The 18,808-nt window shown below is 39.5% G+C and overlaps 1 protein-coding gene across 1 annotated transcript in view; it reads right to left on the minus strand.

Annotated features, from left to right (window-relative positions):
• NSD3 (nuclear receptor binding SET domain protein 3) overlaps window positions 1–18,808 on the minus strand; it is a 79,191-nt gene that overhangs the window by 38,177 nt on the left and 22,206 nt on the right. The window contains exons 3-12 of the mRNA XM_060251228.1: window positions 18,060–18,135; window positions 17,881–17,888; window positions 17,237–17,384; window positions 16,271–16,422; window positions 14,411–14,923; window positions 12,417–12,543; window positions 9,731–9,831; window positions 7,278–7,323; window positions 5,562–5,692; window positions 3,620–3,748 (exon numbers count right to left, since the gene is read on the minus strand). Coding sequence (XP_060107211.1) covers window positions 3,620–3,748; window positions 5,562–5,692; window positions 7,278–7,323; window positions 9,731–9,831; window positions 12,417–12,543; window positions 14,411–14,923; window positions 16,271–16,422; window positions 17,237–17,384; window positions 17,881–17,888; window positions 18,060–18,135 — 1,431 coding nt within the window. The remainder of the gene's footprint in view (window positions 1–3,619; window positions 3,749–5,561; window positions 5,693–7,277; window positions 7,324–9,730; window positions 9,832–12,416; window positions 12,544–14,410; window positions 14,924–16,270; window positions 16,423–17,236; window positions 17,385–17,880; window positions 17,889–18,059; window positions 18,136–18,808) is intronic.

Here is an 18,808-nt window from a genome sequence, read left to right on the forward strand (position 1 = left end):
GCTACTGTTAGACAATATATTATCAGGGGCCTCCAACATTGCACCCATGGGTGCCAAAACACCAACACTTTTCCTGGTGCCAAGTGTTTTTAGAAAGTGGATGGGGCCAGGTGGGATTTTGTCCATCAGGGCTTCTGATTGGCCACTGGAAATCTGAATGACAGTGCAGATAAATATATTATTGTTTCAGCAGCAGCTGCCAACAGAGTGCTGGTTTTATTCTTTCTCACTCTTCTTTCCCAATGTATTTTTAAAATAATTACCTCTTTTCTCCCCTGCATTTGGGCTTCCTCTGTGTGCATGCCTCCACCTCCTATGGCAGCCATTTTGAGACTGTACTTATATTTGAGTTCCAAAGCTGCCCACAGTCTACAAAAGGCTGGCAACCCTTGGAGTATATGATGCTGTGAGCAATTCAAATGTGTTGTAAAAATGCTTAACAACATACCAGCCTATTCTATTATAGGAAAGAACAGATTGTACCCAGGAAGAATTACAGCCCCCATTTCTACTTGATTATCTTCATATCCAAACCGATGTTCTACAGGTAAAAACAATAAGTACTAGAATTTGGGCTGTGGACACCCATGTCCATGTCTTCTTACAAGAGGGGCCTAACTCCTAGAGGGACCAGGTTTTAGAGCACTGGAAAACAGGTGTGTGCACACACACAGAGAAAACATTCCTGCTACAGAGTGGTCTTCCTGCCTCAGCATTTAGTGCGTTATTCTCCCAGACCAACAGACACACTGTTTAAAATAACGATTACTTGACTCTATGACAGAACCAGTGCCAGTACCAGGCTATTATATAATGCTTCATACCTTTTCCCTACTGCCAGCTCTCCAAGGGCTGCCATTTCTCAGTCTTTGAACACATATTTGGGGATCACTGTCAAGAACTCAACACCGCAGGTTGAAACCTCAGAGTTGCTAGATGAGCTAGCTCACACACTCAGTGGCTTCTTCTAATACTTCAGTGCATGTTCACTGGTGATTAGTATTGCAAACGTAGACTGGAGATAATAATCTAGCACTAATAGCTCAACCACATCTTACCCATAGTTTTATTTCCACATTACAGTTTTATCGTTTAGCAGAGTGAACAGTCCACTTCACTTGAAAGCCATACAATTGTGACTACACCCAATCACAGATACAATATGGTACAATTCCTAGAGGTGTGTGGAAGCACTACCATTAGTATGGCTCTTCAGTGCTTTAAGAATCTCAAGGTTTAGGATGCTGGACGTGGCAATCTTATTCACTCTTCACTTCTCCTTCAGTAGACAATACCTCCATTACAGTCTTGTTAATTCCTTTTTCAACTTCTCTCTAATGGGATATCATGCAAACAATATTACCCACTCTCCTAGTCACCCTTCTAGTTTCCCATTTTCTTATCCACTCAGAGGGGTTTCCAAATCTCTGAATCTTTCCCCAAGCTACTGTTCTCTTAAGGCTTTTATGGATGGCCTCTGAGATCATCAAAAATCCTAGTGAGCAGCAACTGAGAACTTTTGGCAGGGATTCTCATCCACCTTTATGACACATCAATGTTTAATTCTGGGTGTAATCTTAGAGGCCTCGATTAGGGAGAAAGGCAGGATTAAAATGTTAGATTTTAAAAAATGAAACCCACTTAAATCTATTTTAAGACATGCTATTTTGCCCATTCATTGCTACTCCAAGAAGTGTTTGCCTCTTGATAGGAACCAACCTACAACAAATCAAGTAAGTGATTCACTAGAGATAAAACTCAACTTTAACAAGCACACACACAAAAAAGAAACCTTAAACAAGCACATAATGTCTTAGTAAGAAAACTAATCTGATTGATAAAAGTGTAAAGTTTTCAACCTTTTTTTAAAAAAAATTCCAAGCTACCAGTCAATCTGCAGACTTGACTAAAATACAAAGCAAGGAAATTCTGAAAACTTTCTTGACAGACTAATCTCTTTTGTGGAGTAGACTAAAAGTAGAGGTTTTTGGACACATCTGTAGTTTGAGGGAATATCTGTTATTAAAAACAAACAAAACCAAATGCCAACAGCTCCTGGTTGTATAGCACATGATGAACTCCCACTATGTCAGACAACTGCAGACCCTCAGAGCCTCATATTCAAACACTGCTTAAATCAAGGGTGCAACTGGATTGTACTGTACCTACGTTTTGTAAATTTACACAATAAATTTACAATACTAACACACAAATTTAGACAGAATAAAAATATCCTACCAATATGAAACAACTGCTCATATCTGAGATCACAAGACTGCCTCAGATTGGTTCAGATGACAATTCAGTGCTCGAGGACTGATAAAATCCATCTACATTTTGGTCAGTAATAATATAACTTTTTCTGTTAATTTGCTTGCAGGAAGGAGGAAGAGGAGAAAATTGGATTTATATCCTGCCCTTCACTCAGAGCAGCTTACAATCTCCTTCCCTCCCTCTCCCCACAACAAACACCCTGTGAGGTAAGTGGGGCTGGGAGAGCTCTTTCAAGAACTGGTCTTGAGAGAACAGCTCTGACAGAACTTTGACTGACCTAGGGTCACCCAGCAGTTGCAAGCAAAAGGTCTATTTTTGTAAGGTACCCAGAGCCTTTGAATAGAGCAAGAAGAATCTTATCACAGGCACTCACAGTCATAGGGAATCTGAACAAGACTCAATTTCATAAGTGTTCCAAATGCAGAGAGAAAATGAAAGTACAGGCCTATTAAGGTATCTGCAATCTAGAACACTGGACAGAATTAGCTGGAACCTAATGAGGGCAAGATAATTTCTTGGTTGAGAATTTATGTACATTGGCTAAACACCTTTCAAATCCATGCTGGTATTTTAATGTAACATACCATGGTATCCCTGACAACTAGATGGTATGCATGTTTCTCAGAATTCTCACTAACTCAAAACATGCTCCCAGGTAAGGGTGCACGGGACAACAGCTTGATCCCTCTAGCCCAAACATGCAGCCTGGGGGCCAAATCAGGCCCCCGGAGTGCTCCTATCAGGCCCCTGAGCAACTGGCTGTCATCTGCTTCCTTCTCCCTATCTCTTTGTTCCTTCTGCATAACAGCTTGCTTTGCAAGGCTTGCCCAATTGCACAGGAGCTACAGAGCAAAAACTCTATTTTCTCCATTGGCTGAGGCTCTTTCCTTTGGGAGGAAGGGGGGAAAGGCACAGCTTGTTTTTCCAGGTTCTCTCAATCACACAGCAGAGCTACTGAGCCAAGCCTCACTTCCTTTTATTGACTGAAACTCCTCCCCCTCCTGGTCCCTTGGGGAAGAAAGGAAAGAGCCAGAGCTTCCTTTGCCCAGTTCCCTGGATCCCATGGAGAGATACAAAGAAAGCACCTTTAAGATCAATGAGTACTAATGTTTTAAACATGTTTAAAGTTTTTTAAAAAAATATTTGTGTTTGTGTCCTTTATAAAGTTTATATCTCTGCTACCTAATCTTAAATAGGTATACACATGGCCTGGCCCAATATGACACAGCCCAACCTGACATGGCCCAACCCAACCCAATCTGACGTGGCCTGGCCCAACAAAGTCTCATTTATGTCATAACAAATGAGTTCAACACCCCTACTCTAGCCCATTCACACTTCTTACCTGACACACAGTGTCTCTCTTACTCGTCCCAGAACCCCTTCTTGATAAACTAGAGTCCACAGATTGTACATCAGAAGCATCAGCATCTGCTGTAGCTGAAGGGCTGTCTGACTGCTTTCCAAAGCTACCCTGAAAAAGAAAACCCACAACTGTTTAAAAGACTACCTACAATTAAGGATAACTGAAAATATATTTAAAATCCATTTCATACACATTGAATTTTCTATGAACTCTTCTACCTTTTGTTCTACAACAACCAAGAACACGTGCTTTTGTAATTTCCAGACTTTAAAAAAAAGTACAGGGGAACACTTCAAACTGTGCTTAAGGGGAGGGGGAACTAATTAATTGTCAAGATATACAAACTGAAGGAAAGAATATTGAATGGATGACATATCCTCAAATGGCATCTAAATACAAAGAATAGCAAAAGGAGGCCACCTAAGACAGAAAACGGCTTATGAACATTTGATTACAGGTGATCTAAAATACCTATTAGGAAAAATATATAAAATGTTATTGCAATATGAAACAGAAGCAGAGCAAGTGAAGGACTGTATAATCAAATGGATGAAGAACTCTGGAGAGAATATCCCTATGAGCCAGTGGGAACACTTATGGACAAAAGAAATCAAGTTTACTGAATCTCAAACGCTAAGAGAGAATTGGTACAAAATGTTCTTCAGATGGTACATCACACCCAAAGAAACTACAAAAGTAAACAAGAGCTACAATGCCAGATGTTGGAAATGCAAGCGTAAAAACCCAACCTTCTATCATATATGGTGGTCTTGTAATAAAGCTTAAAAATATTGGATAAAGATCCACCAAGAAATGCAAAAGATACTGAAAGTCAATTTCCCAATGAATCCAAAAAATATGTTATTAAACGTAGTATCATCCAATCTATTAAAAATTCAAAATGAACTATTTAAATATATGGTGATGGCGGCAAGAATGGTATTTGCATCAAAATGGAAAGCTGAAGCATGCCCAGAACTGATTGACTGAAAAAATAAACTAACTGATTATATGACCATGGCAAAGCTAACACCTACTTGCATAATAGACCAGAATCTGAATTTCAAGAAAAATGGAATGTATTTTTGCATATATTGACCAAAATTAGGTTGGAAAGCTTTAAAGACTAAAATAAGAATAAAACGATAAAGTTCAAAAGGATTAAGAGACAGATGCATATGTTCAAAATGTTTATGCTTATAATGACAAGAAACACCAGAATTGTCAAGAATGTTAGGAATGTAAATGTATTTATATGTAGTCCAAACCAAAATCAAAAGTACATAAGTAACCTGCACTTAACAATGTAAGATCTGTTCAGCAATTTTATAGATAGAAAAATGTTATCAGTCACAATTTATTAGATAATATTGATGGCTTCTCTAACTTATTGATTTTTATGTTTTTGCTGGCCAATATATCATTGTTTCTGTATAAATAAACCATTGTGGCATTTCCATCTTATCATACCTTTTTCTATGTTTGTTTATATAAAATGAAAATATATTAAAGTGAAGAAATGTAGATTCTGCTACTTGCATAAATTTTGCGAATATAATCAATCTCTTATTTTGCATAATTTATTTTGCTAGTCAAGGAAGATGAAGGAACTGAAGCTCCACCTTAAGAGATTTTACTCAGCAGCTTATCTGAAATTCCAGCAGTCAATACCCAAACCTGCAAGCAGTTTTTTGCAGCTGTAAGAGCTTGTTTTGCTTAAATAAAAGCTATGATAGGCAGCTGAATCTAACACTACTAAAGAATCACAGATTACATGGAACCTTGTTCATTTCAGCCCACTTTCTAATCTATCCTCTGGCTTCCCCACTTGCAAAGTAAAAAATATGAATTTCAAATCAAGTGTGACTTCTATTTGCCCATTTCAAATCCACAGCCCATAAAGAAACTTCAAATATTTTACCTGTAAGTCATTAAGTCCTCTTGAATCAGAGTCGGATGTATCTCTGTATGCTGAGCTAGTCAGTTCCACATCTGTTGAGGCCCGACTTCTTTTCTTCAGTGGTTTACAAGAATCTGAAATCTCACTGGCACCTTAACACAATACATTGGAATTAATTTTAAAGATCTCTCAAACAACTAACAATTGAGTGCAAACAAAAGTGTGAAGGGGGAGAGTATGTAGGCCTTCACACTTGCTATAAAGCTTTTTCAAAATGAAACTAAGTTATGCCATGAAAATAACTAATTTATGCTATTTAATAACAGTAGGAAACTGAAATGAGATCACCCACAAAACATCAAAAGGCTTCTGCAGAAATAAGTGACTCTCCAGGTATGCAGTAAAAACAAAGTTTTGTAAAGTGAAAAATAGCAACAACAGTTTTAAAAAAGCAGGAGAAAATGAAAACCAAAAAAGGCCCAAACACATTCATTGCCTTTCAAAAGGCACAAAACACTGAGGGGCAACTGAACATCAACTGAAAATAAAAGAAACAAAAAGAAAGAAGAGGGGAGGGGAAAGTGGCCTAAATGAGTCCCTAATAAACTGCTGTACCCAGGAAGAGAATCAGAAATGAGGCAGAGTCTGAGCCTGAACTATTTCCCCCACCCCCTTCCAAAATACTAGAGAGATTTAAAAGCTCCATTCTCCCTTACAAGCAAGACATGGAGGGGTAAAGTACAATTTGTGGAGCCATTCAATGTTACATAAGCAGTTTTCTGCTCACACATACACAAATTAATTCCAATATGGTAGTTATGCTACAGAACCAGACCACTGAATGCCAAGGTTATGTGAAGATCCTACCCAGAGCACAGCAGTCATGGTGTGGGGGAATTTCACAGTCCTAAGCAAAATCAAGGACATATTCTGCTCCACAGATGGACAGACAACCACTGTGGAAGGAAAGGTTAACAACCTCTTTCTTGCTACCCACCTGCTTGCATTTTGACAGGTCCAGACTGGAACCCAAAGAGCTGCTTTAAGCATGCCCAAAGGTTTGAACTTTTTGACATTTTTTTTTGGCCTTTGAACAGAGACCTCTGTGCCAACTAGCAAATTGCTCTGGATAGTCGCTGCAGTTATAAAAGCAGTTTGCCATGTGGCACAGAATGCTGATATGTAGAAACAAAAGCCCAAAGCCTCATGGGCACACAGAACAAGCTGCATGATTCTCCTACAGCCAACTCCCTCAGTGCCCTTCCAAATCAATGCAAAGGCCCATCGTATTAACTGTTTTTGCTGAAGGGCAAGGGAAAGAACTGTTTTTAATCAACTTTCAAAGGAACTTTACATTTATGCTGCATGCTCATGTGTCCAATAATCCCCAGTTCTTTCCCTTTTAATTTTATCAGCTTGTTGGTGAGCTATGAGCCAGCCAGCAAGCCACTCTTTTTCTTGAATACCTGGATGGGAATCAAAATCCACTGAGGATAGGATGACATTTGTGAAAGCCTGCATTATTCCCCTAAGTAACTATTCCTCTTCTCTATAAAGCAGCATGAAAGCTACCTGAATGAAGATGACTTAGGTCCCAGTGCCACACTGCAGGGCAGTAGAGTGCCTATAACAGCAGGTCACTGCTTCATATACTTACACAACATGGAAAGGCACTGATGAGCAGGAATGGATGGGACTATACTCCTAAAGTGTTGGTTTAGTAGCAGTCAGACTTACCTTTCTGCAATCCAGTCTTCACTGCTGTCTGTGGGACTGTTTCTACCTGTTTGGACAGGAAAACGAAGAGTTACTAAAGGAATTTCCTGTTCCCTAGTATAAAAGAAGAAATTTCAGTGCAAGAAATTAGCATACTGGGGGACCCATGCTGTCAGCCCATTCCATCTCCTCCCCCACTTCCCAGTCCAGTAAGATTCTTCTGTTCCACCTGTAACGATTAAATTGAGCGTGCCTTCCCTGAATACCAAGTGACATGGCAGGTCTGCGTTTATGTCAAATCATTCCTTTTTGTGCATTAAGTGATGGGATGGCTTTATCTTTGATCCAAGAAGCAGCTGAGGGGATTTTAGAATCCGAGCCTTGGGCTACAAAAACCCCCCACAATGACTAAGAAAATAGAGAGAAGCATGACACTCAGATTACATGTGATGCAAAAACTTACTGCCCTGCTTTAAAAAGGCACTTCCACCCAGCAAGCACTTGAGCTTCTGAGGTCCTGGGCAGTTTCTCTGTATAGAGTGCTGCAAAAGCAGAGAGGGGCAGGAGGCAGAGAGTGTGCATTGCAGGTCTCTATACAGCTAGAAATGCAACATTGGAACAACGATTAGGCAGACAAGCTGGCGACCTTGTGAAAACACTTCATGGTCCCTCCCCCCCATGATCAGTGACTCAGCTCCTACAATGGAGAGTGATTTTTTTTTTTGTCAGAGCAGATGTGAATTTGGTGGTTGCAACCAGTTTCTGTGCTAAAATCATGCTTTAGGCTAAAATCCGTAATTCGAAAAAATATAATCTCCACTGTGTTGGTTACGTATGCATGTAAGAAACACGTTTCATAAATATTTATTAAGGATTATTCTATAATTTTTTAAAAATATTTTATTTCATTGTACAATGGATAAAAACATACAATAGAAGGATTTGTATAGGATACAATTGATAATACAAATATAAAATCTAGACAATCACTTGTATTTTTGCTACCACTCACTGCAACAGAATTAACATTAAAGTATCTCATTTGTATTAAAAATTCCAGTTATAATTTTTAAATCAAAAAGATGCAAAATAAATTTGGAAATTCACTGCAACAAAGCTTGACTCTGGGAAACAAGTATGGTTGTAAAATCCTAGAGATACCAATATGCCTTTCTGAACATATAACATATCCGAGCTTCTGCATTACAGTCCATTGCTGACCGTTAAGTTTTCCTAGCCAAACGTTTTTTCCTGGAAAAAAAAACAGCACAATATACTATGTTGTTTTAGTTAGCTACATAGTATAAAGCAGGCAACACTATCTGGGAATGGTGACATGAATTGTGGTTCTTGCACCATGGTAACTTAAAACTGTAATTACTGCAAAGTTAAAAATTTAAGGGGATATTCCAACAACTGATTCCAAGAGTGTTTTTAATATATAAATATACTCGTTATTTGATTTGAGCAAAACTTGCCTTGAAATCATATTCCTTTAAGCTATTTCTCCTCAGTTTTGAAAATCCAACCAGGCAAAAACTGGTGCAGCAGAACAAAATCTAAAGTGAAACTGTTCTTTCCAGCCTCCTGACTGAACAGGAAACAAAGTATTTAACATGTTTACGGTTTATGAAAACTATAATCTTAAGAAAATCTGCCATAAGGATTTTACCCTTTAAAGAACTGGATTATGGAATGCTTAGTTACACAAAATCTCTTGTGTTTCAAGATAGATTCCATTTAAATTTTAAAAAGTGGATAATATTGAATGAACAAAACCAGCAATTGTGATAATTTTCTTTATATCTGTGAAATCCTCAAATTGCATGTGTGCCACTCACATCCAATGTGCCTATCATTCTTCACTTGGATAAGGCTATTCTTAAAAGCAACATTTGCCTTTCTGACATCCACAGTAAAAAGGAATGCCCACGTGAGGGTTTGTTGTAGTTGAAGAAAAAAAAAGACAGATCATCCCTTCCCTTGCCAATGTAATAAGCTTAAAAAAAATTATTGTGCCTAAAGTCAATTTTCAAGAGTAACCAAACAAATCCATCTAACTTAGCTTTAAAAAACAGAACAAAACATAAAACCTCAATACAAACCAGCAGCAAACCAAGGAAAAGAAGAGAAAAATGCTGGTAGTAACTCCATCAAAGAGAAAACACTGAAACATAATGATTGCCCTGCTCACAACAGAAGTTGCAAATGCAAACGGATCAGCTTCATGAAGAGGTCTTGTGTCACCAAGTTCCTAATTATCCAAATCATGACTGGTGCTGTAATGGGATACCAGTAACAGCAATGTTTACTGACGATAGGTGGGTGGGAGTTCAGGAAGGATAGTCCAAAAACAAACCCAATGGGGGGGAAAATGAAGGAGTGGGTGGGAAGGAAAACAAAAAGGCACCAATATAAAGCCACAACAAGTATGAATACAGTATATTTTAATTCTCTACATGGAGGAAGCCAACCTGCTCCTTTTTGATCTTCTTCTTTGGCACAACTTCGGTGGATTTCTCAGACTCTGAGCGAGTTCGTATTGATCTTCTCTGTTGCTTCTTTTCTACAGAACCTGAGGGAAGAGAAGGGTTTCCATTACAGGAGTCTCTTTCTCTTTCCTCAATGAGGGATGATGTTCAATAGCAAAGTCCTGATTTCGCTACATTCTTCTTTGAGTGTATAGACTTTAATCTGCCAGCTGGTGTTCTGGCTGCAGGCAATACATCTCAGTGCTTCAGGGAGAGTCCTGAGTTCGGGAAAAGACCAGCTTTAATATGAAAATAAATGGGAGAGGCTAGAATTTAAATGACTGGGAAGGAGTGATTGGTCATTCAGAACCCTTTAAAATAATGTTGATCTTGTTTACATTGTATAAGATCACCCAGGATTCAATATGTTCTCAGTATTATTTCCAGGTATTCACCTATCTAGAAGGTGCTTTCTGCATATATTTGGTTTTTATAAATACTATATTCCTGTTTCTGTATGCAAGTCTGAAACCTTAAGTCACAGAGAAAAGTTAAGTTATTATTGCAATGACTAATATCATTTCAGGATACTGTAGAATGAACTGAAGGTCAAACATGCAGAAGAGATACTCTAAAGCAGTGGTCTTCAGTCCAATGGTTGGCATGGTCAGGTGGGTCAAAGAGACCCACTTGCTGGGTCACAAGCCCTTATATAACTGTCATGCTTTGTTGGCAGGGCCAGCTGTTACTGTGCATATATGGAGGGCAAAGGCATCATGCCTCCTGCCTTTCTTTGCATGCACACTGAGAGGAACAGCAGGATAGCAAGATGAGGTTATTCAGCAGTGGAGAAAATTCCTCTATAGCATAAGCAGGTTCAGAGACTCTGTCTCCTCTTCAGTGTCACAAGTTTTCCTACCATTGCTTGCAGATCAGTGGATCCAAGGCTATCACATGAGGTTAAAGGTAGGCCCTTGGGTCTAAAAAGGTTGAAGACCACTGCTCTAAAAGACTTTGTCTTGACATCACCCTCCATCAACCAAGCATCCGACTCTACTGTTGCACATCATATGAAAAGCCCAACTCACTCAAACTGGATCAAAATCTGTTAGCACTTTAGATAAAGATCCTGAAAAAGTAGATACAGAATGATGTTCCCCAGACATCATTGCAATCAAAGCCACTATACTCAAGTAAGCACGCTCTTAAGAATGCCTACTTAATTTCTAGAATGAGACACACTACACCTCAAAGTTGTTTGAATTCTGTCCCCTAATCACAGGTTAATAAGGACTTGCTGTGGTCACTCAGGGGCAACTGAAAGGCAACTGGAACATGTCAGAAACATTACATCGCAATCATCCCTGGACACAAAAATAAGGAACCAGAGTTTAGTTCTGTTTGAGCAGGTTTGGAGCAACACACACACACACACACACACAAACAAGCATCATGGAAAAGAGCACAATTCAATATCCTCACAAAATACAATCTCACAAGTAATCTTCATCAGAGCTTGAGCTACTGCTTAATTCAAAGATCCAAAGAAACAGGCATAGAGGAGATATGGAATAAAAATCAAATAGATTATAATACACTCCTAATACTCTTAAACATCCAGAAGGATCAAGAAAGGGGTCAGGGGACCTCCTTGGAATACCGGAGGCAGGGGCAGGTTTATTTCAGCCACTTCTCAGAATATCCTCCATGTCCCCAGTAGGGGTCAGTCACCAGAAGTTGCCATGACTGCTAGTTGCACGCATGCACACACACACAAACACATTTTAAAAATACAAAAAAAATGTTCTGGGGTATCTGAAAAACCAAGTATTCCAACTGGCTATTATTACTGGGCAAGAGAATTTCCCTCCTTTTCCTTAACATATACCAACTGTTCTCTTTTTTGGTTGGAATGAGATATGGAATTGGTGGGATAGAAGATGGGTGAGGGAACTGGGATGGCAGAGTGAAGAAGATCATGCTGGCAGTAAGCCAGCAGCAACTGAGTTCTCCCTGCAGGAGACTATAAAGCCTGTGTATGTCCAAAGGCACAAGCCCTTGAGTGGCAGTCCATGCCTCGCAGCCAGTGTCTGGGATACACCATCTGCTGAATCTTGGCAAACCCAAAACATATTGTTGTTTTGTCTGTCTATTTGGCTTATTTATACTGTAGACAAACAAAACAACAACATGTCTTGGGTTTGCTGAGATTCAACAGATGGTTCATTCCAGGCACTAGCTGCAGGGAGAAAAGCAAGATATAAGTATTCTAAATAAATGTTTAATATTTTGTAGTTTAAGGACAGCCATTAGGTACTGGATGAAGAGTGCCAGATTTCAGTATTGGGCAACCAACACTGGGTTCTAATGCTGTTTAATCAAGAGGCTCAAAGGGTGACACTGGACCAGCCATCTTACATGCAGAAAAAGGAGACAGCCCCATGTATATTGTCCTGAGCTTCCTTGGAAGAAAGACAGGATATAAATATATAATAAAAATTAAGTGACTAGAATGACAACTCCTACATAACTTGAACTATGGCCAGCACAAAGACCTTAAACCACATTAATTTCCTAATAAATTTCAGCTGTACCTTTGAATTACACGTATGCTTATGATGGTTACATGATAACTTTCCTAGTGCTACATTTACTTGGACATAACCTAGAAGTCACAAGCTTTACCTACTTGCCAACCCAGAAGATGCCTCAGGAGATGCTGCACTTTGCGATGAGGTTCGCTCGTTTCGCTGGACTGATATGGAAGTGAGCTTGTCTTGCCCCTTGATGATTATTTCTGGTTTGTTTCCTATACCCTGTTATAAATAATGAAAATAAGAGTTAGTAAGTGCTGGACAAATTCAGGTTAACTACTCGAACTATGAAAGAAACAGCACTCTCAAATGTTCAGCATCTGTATACAAGCTATCATATTTATAACACAGAAGTTCCATCAAACCCAAGTGTGCAGATAAACCTTCATGTTATAAATGTGTGGCGTTTTCCACTAAGTCTGCTAAAAGTACTGGGAGTGGGTATCAATTGACCTCAACCCCTACACTAAATGTTTGGAAGTTTGCACATGATTGCTAGCTTTACATTCATGACACTTGTCATATCTTGGCCCACGAAAACAGCACTCACTAAGAGCCATTTATAGTACATATATACGTTTAGACAGATTTAGGCAGGTAGCTGTGTTGGTCTGAAGCAGCAGAACAAAGTTTGAGTTTAGTGGCACCTTTAAGACCAACAATCTTTTATTCTGGGTGTAAACTGGGTATGAGCCATTTTAAACCACCACTGCTTTCTGTGGCATTTTCCTGCTTCATGCCCATCCCTACCCTGTACTCCTCTCTGACTATATGTGGGTTTATCCTCATATTCCCAAACGTTCTCCCTCAATGCTCATGTATCTGTTCTAACTGCAAAAACAAAAGATGAGAAATAAGCCTTTGTCTGGAATTGTTTGTTTTCACAGGACTGATTGTTCCTCTATACTAAACAGGGGAGGAACCTTCCTGCATACAAGAAGCTAGTCATGTCACAGAGAAAGTTAGAGGAGAACGCCTAGTTTTCTATACACAGGGAGGTTTTATCTTAAAAAACAAGTGTGCAAATCCTATACTCCAATGCAACACAGTCCAGACAGAGCTTCTTACTACGACATCTGCTATTTGTGAGAACAAGACAGCTCTGAGACTCTCACAAGCAAGATATGAAGGTGATGGTCACCAGTAGCTTCTCTTCAGCCATCTGATATTTACCTTTTGTACATGGAGTGAATATCCCCAAATGCGGATATCCCAGTTATCCCATAAAACAGCATCTAACTTGCACACTTCTATGAGGAAGCAATGTAAGTATTTTGCTAAAATTATTCTTAATGTGCCTGCTCTTGGTGCACCATATAAACAAGTTTTTATGAAAATTATAATCTTAATTGCCAGTTCAGATGTCACAAACCTGTTCTCCAAATCCCTGCCTGGAGGCTATAAAAATTCAAGATATTGGATATCATATACAGAGCCCTTCGTGGCCTTGGATGTTCATATCTGTGATGCCACCTCTACCCCTATATTCCACCACAACAGCTTCACTAATCTGATCAGGGATTTCTGCCGGTACCACACTGCAAACGAGCAAGATCAACAACTGCCTGTACACATGCTTTCTCTGTTATGGCCCCCACCTTATGGGCAGTTCTTTAACACCACTGAAAGGAAGCTAATCAGTATTATCTTGTTTTTGCAAATGATTCTTTTTGAGCAAAGGAATTTGGGAGCTCCCTACTGCTACAGACTGTGGCTGTGAACTGCATTCTGTTACTTCACAAGGACCTTTAGCAATGGCACAGATCACTTAAATCTATCCAAGAGAAGATCACAATCTATATTGATAAACATTTAAAACGGGGATTGGAACAAGAGTTGCTGGCTTTTTGGAAACCTTCATCCAGTGTACAATTACCATGCAAGGCCACCTGATTTGTCACATTTATCACTCCACAAAGAAACCAGCTTGGAATAAGTGAATGGAACCTCTGACATTTGACAGGCAAAGGGCTCAGCCAAAATATCACAGACTACTTTCTAAGATCACACTCTGAAACTCCAGAAAAAATTCAAGTTTAAACCTCATAATTCATTGGATGTTTACACCTCTACATAAATGTATCTTTACCTTGGTAGAGTAAACAAACTGATCAATGAACTTTCCATTCCCAGCAGCATTCTGAAGAGCAAAAACTTGTTCAATTTTAACGACTGGAGACATATTACATTTCTGAAGGTCCAAGGTTCCCTGGTGCATGGTTATTGATGCTGGTAAGGATTTTCTGGCCGCAGCAGTTTTCCATGCTATTTTCACAGGGGGAGGCTCTTCTTCCACACTAGGCTGCCTTCGCTGACTATGCCTCCGCACCTCAGTACTGGGTAAGGAGGTTACCGCTGAAACTTCATTGGTCTGTTCTGGTTGAGCACTAGGTGATGGTTTAGATCGCCGGTTCTTTTTAGCCTCCACTTTAGGGGCAGAAGTCCTCTTGGCTTTTGAAAAATCCTCCTCTGGCTCTTTATCTACATAGATAAATGTGTACTGTTCTATCCTCTCTTCCCGAGACATTTTCAAAGCCTTCTCAGCATGGCCGATGCCAATATCCCACTGTGCCCGCTCCCTCTGTGGCCTTGGTTTGCGAATCTTTGGAATAAAGGAGATAGGTTTATTGCATTGATTTGTTGCACTTACAGATCATACTCAAATGATAAAAATGGTAGCAATGAAATATATGTTAAGAACAAGTCTGCTCTGAAAGTTTGGCTGTACAGTCTCTCAGGGTTTGCAGGAAGAAAACCACATTGTGGAGAAAAATGGGGAAATAGAAGAAAACTCAAGATATCCATGATGCACTGCTGGCCTTTCTTCATGACTTGATACAAGCCGTTCAGGCCCCCAAATCCCAAGCATGGCAATACTATGTGTTTACCTCAAGTACCTCATCAATCACACAGTTTCTTCAGATGTCATTTGGGCCAGGAATGACACAATCAGAATATATTTCACCAAACTGCATTCAGAAGTGCTGCTGTTGGACAGACTGGGGCAGGCAAAATTTTTGAAAGTTGAGCTTAAAAAGTAATTTTGGATTCATGGAATGAGGCTTTTATCTTGCTGAATGTGCAAGCAAATAATGCACATCTCTTGCAACCTGCTTAACCTTGCCTTCAACACGCTTGGGCTACAGCTGCTTCAAGGAAATCCTGCTAACTCCATCAGGTACACAGAATATATAATTTATAAACACATGGCAAGGAAGTTTAACTGAAGCACCAAACTGTTAAATTGTTTAAATTGTTTAACTGATGAATTGTTTAACAGGTTTAATTAATTGTTCTACTGCGATGTATTGCTTTTACTGGTTGTGAGCTGCCCTGAGCCTGCTTCAGCGAGGAGAGCAGGATATAAATCTAATAAATCAAATCAAGAGAGCAGCTGCAGTACAGGACTACTTTCACATGCTAACATAGGGAAAAGACAGAGGCCAATGATAACTTTACATCTGCAAATCAAAAAAGGCATTTTAACAGATGGATAACCCAACACACATACAAGAACATCTTAGCCCTCAAGTATTATCCAAAACAAGACTGACTGAAAAGATCTTTCTCTTTTTCAAAGTTTTCAAAATACCTCCCCAGTCTCTCTAACAAAGCTGTCTTAACAAATCTTATTGCTATTACATGCTTGTGACTTTTATCCAGTCTTGCATTTAATATAAAAGCCAAATTATGCCAGGACCGGTTAGGACCACATCATGTTCTTTGCCTTCCTTCTGCCTCAAAGTTCCTGTTATTACCCACATTACCCAGAGGACAAGCACAAAGAGCAATGTAGAAGCACCTTTGGGGGCCTTACGAAAAGTCAGTGGTCAATCAATAGTATTAATGCAGTAAACAAATAATCAGGAGCAGTGTGAACAATTAATTACCCTGCCACCCTGTTAGTAAAATGAACTGTACAATTTGATTCATTTCAGAATGTACACACCTTCTGTTTTTCAGAGTGATTGGCTTGCTTAGCAGCCTCTGCCACCAACTCATCGTACTGTTTGCGTCCTTTGTACTCTCGTACCCGCTTCTCATGTACCCATGCCCTCTCAGGCTGGTTGCTAAAAAACTGAACGTGATATTCCCGTGCACCTGAAATGGACAGAAAGCATTCTGCTCGGTCAAGTAATACCTCTATGTTTAAGCATAAATACCCTTCTGAACTTCACAAACAACATAATTCAAAATGTTCCATGTTATCCTTTTCCACTGGAGAAGATACTGTACATTTATAATGTGCAAAAACTAGGCACATGCAGACATGTAGCACTTATACAGGGTGGAGGAAAATTGGAACTGTGACATAATTCAGTGTATACAAGCCATTATGGGTCCATCATCCCATCAGTTTCTACATCTCCATAGCATTAATAGTTACTGGCACATGTCATAAGCAGGTGCTGTGCCAGGGAAGTTTTTATTGACACAGAATACTGGTGAAAGTTGAGGGAAACTGCTTTGTTTGGTTGCTGGAGACTTGATTAGAGGAGTCAGGGTTAGTTTGGGGTTCCTCTTCACTTCAAGAGGGAGGAAAACAACAGAAATAATAATAGATATTAGCTAGATGATGTGTGAAGTTCTTTCACCTGCAGTCTATCACCTCAGAATTCTACTACCTCATTCTGCTGCTTGTATAGACCAGGCCTGTGATAATATAAGCCACATGCTTATAATGCACTTAAAATATGTTACAAAAATGGCAAGGTGTGTGTATGTGTGTATTTAATTGCAACCAGTCTCTTTTCTAGCCACACAATTTGACTTAGCCTTCATTACTGATCAGGCAATACTGTGCTACTATATAGCTAAAAACAAAATACAAAATCTAAGTTTAAAGGGAGACACTGTTAAATCACTATTCACAACAAGCTTCCATCGAACCTGCCCAGGAGGCAGAACTATTTACCTCTTGTGTTAATTTTGGTATGGACCTCAAGTTGTGGATCACTTGAAACCATGCAGGGCCACCAAGGATATGTTCCCACCTTGGACCAGACCAGATCTCCAACCTCAAACTTGACATCACTCACTGCTTGCTCTGGAAGAGGAGACACCTGCTGGGGCTGTAAAAATGTAACAGTGAGGTGAGATGTAAGTGGAAAACAAAGGTCAGTATGCAGACATCACAATGCACATACATTCAGCTTTACCTATGATACCTTGTGCTGGGTAGAGGTGAGGCCATGTAGGGTCTGTTGTTGCTGATGAGAGCCCTCCCAGCCCCACACACACCTTCCTTCCTTTCTGCCCCTTTCAGCCCCGAAACAGGCTGCTCTGGTTCAAAAGCTTGACTGGGAAAGGCCCGGAGCACCCTACCTGCCCCAGACACCTCACTCTTTAATTGGAACATACACCGCTCTAAGTACAAGGTGTGAAGGCAGAGTGAAAAGACTTAACTTATCAACCAAATGCAGCAGTAATTGACTAAATAAGAGAACAGCCATGAAAATTGGAAGAATTAACATAGGATACTCTATTAACACATGGGACAAAACTTTAATGGAAACAAGACAACCAGAAAACAATAAAGACCCAGGTTCTACTCCCTGCTATGGGAGCTTGCCAGATGACTCACCCTTAGCCTAACCTACCTCACAGGGCTGTGATGAGGATAAAATGGAGGAAAGGACAATAATATAAGCTGCTTTAGATCCCCAGTAGGGAGAAAGGAGGGGTATAAAATAAGTAAAATAAAAATAAGTAAGTAAATGAACATAAAAAATAAATACTAACTGGGGTTTCATCCAACAGTATTGTTTCTTCCCTTGGTCTTTCAGACAGAGTGCTGAGCTTCTCATTTGGTCTCTGTGAAATACATTAAAAGGAAAATGGAAAAGTCAAAAATGGAATGGCAAGCAAGAACACTGACAGAGAAAAAATTAATGAAGGAACAAATCAGAAGATTGCTTCACTCCTAGTATTGCCATTCTGGTCTCAAAACTTCATTAATATTCAGCTCCATCCACATTGCATTGACTACTCTGATACTCTGTTTCAAGATATTACAGGTCAAAAAGTTACTGGCAAGTGGAGGCAGAAAATTAAGCTGCGAAATTTATACTGGACCATCTGCAGTATTGCTTAACATTTGGAAGAAAAAAAACCTCTTCAGAGACATACTTCCATGTAGATCAGTAGGCTGCTTTGCCAGCAGCAACATTCAACACAGCAGACGCAGACATTATTAGTATGCATGGCTCAAGCCAACAAGAAAACCTCAAGATTTAAAATCAAAGTTCATGAATACAGGTATCTTCTGAACAAGGATACTGATTGTGCCCAGCTGCAAAGTAAACTGAGTCAATCATCATAAGGATGACACCGCTCTCTCTCTCTTTCTCTCTGAATTCTGTTTAACAGACTTGACAGGCTTCTTCAAAGTTCAGCAAATATAATTATTTGAACTTTGGGTAATACAAAAACATTCCTGGGATTCATCAACAGCTTGCTGTTGCAAAGAAACATTCTTAGCCAGCTC

This window comes from Heteronotia binoei, chromosome 12 (assembly GCF_032191835.1).
Source record: "Heteronotia binoei isolate CCM8104 ecotype False Entrance Well chromosome 12, APGP_CSIRO_Hbin_v1, whole genome shotgun sequence".
Lineage (NCBI taxonomy): Eukaryota > Metazoa > Chordata > Lepidosauria > Squamata > Gekkonidae > Heteronotia > Heteronotia binoei.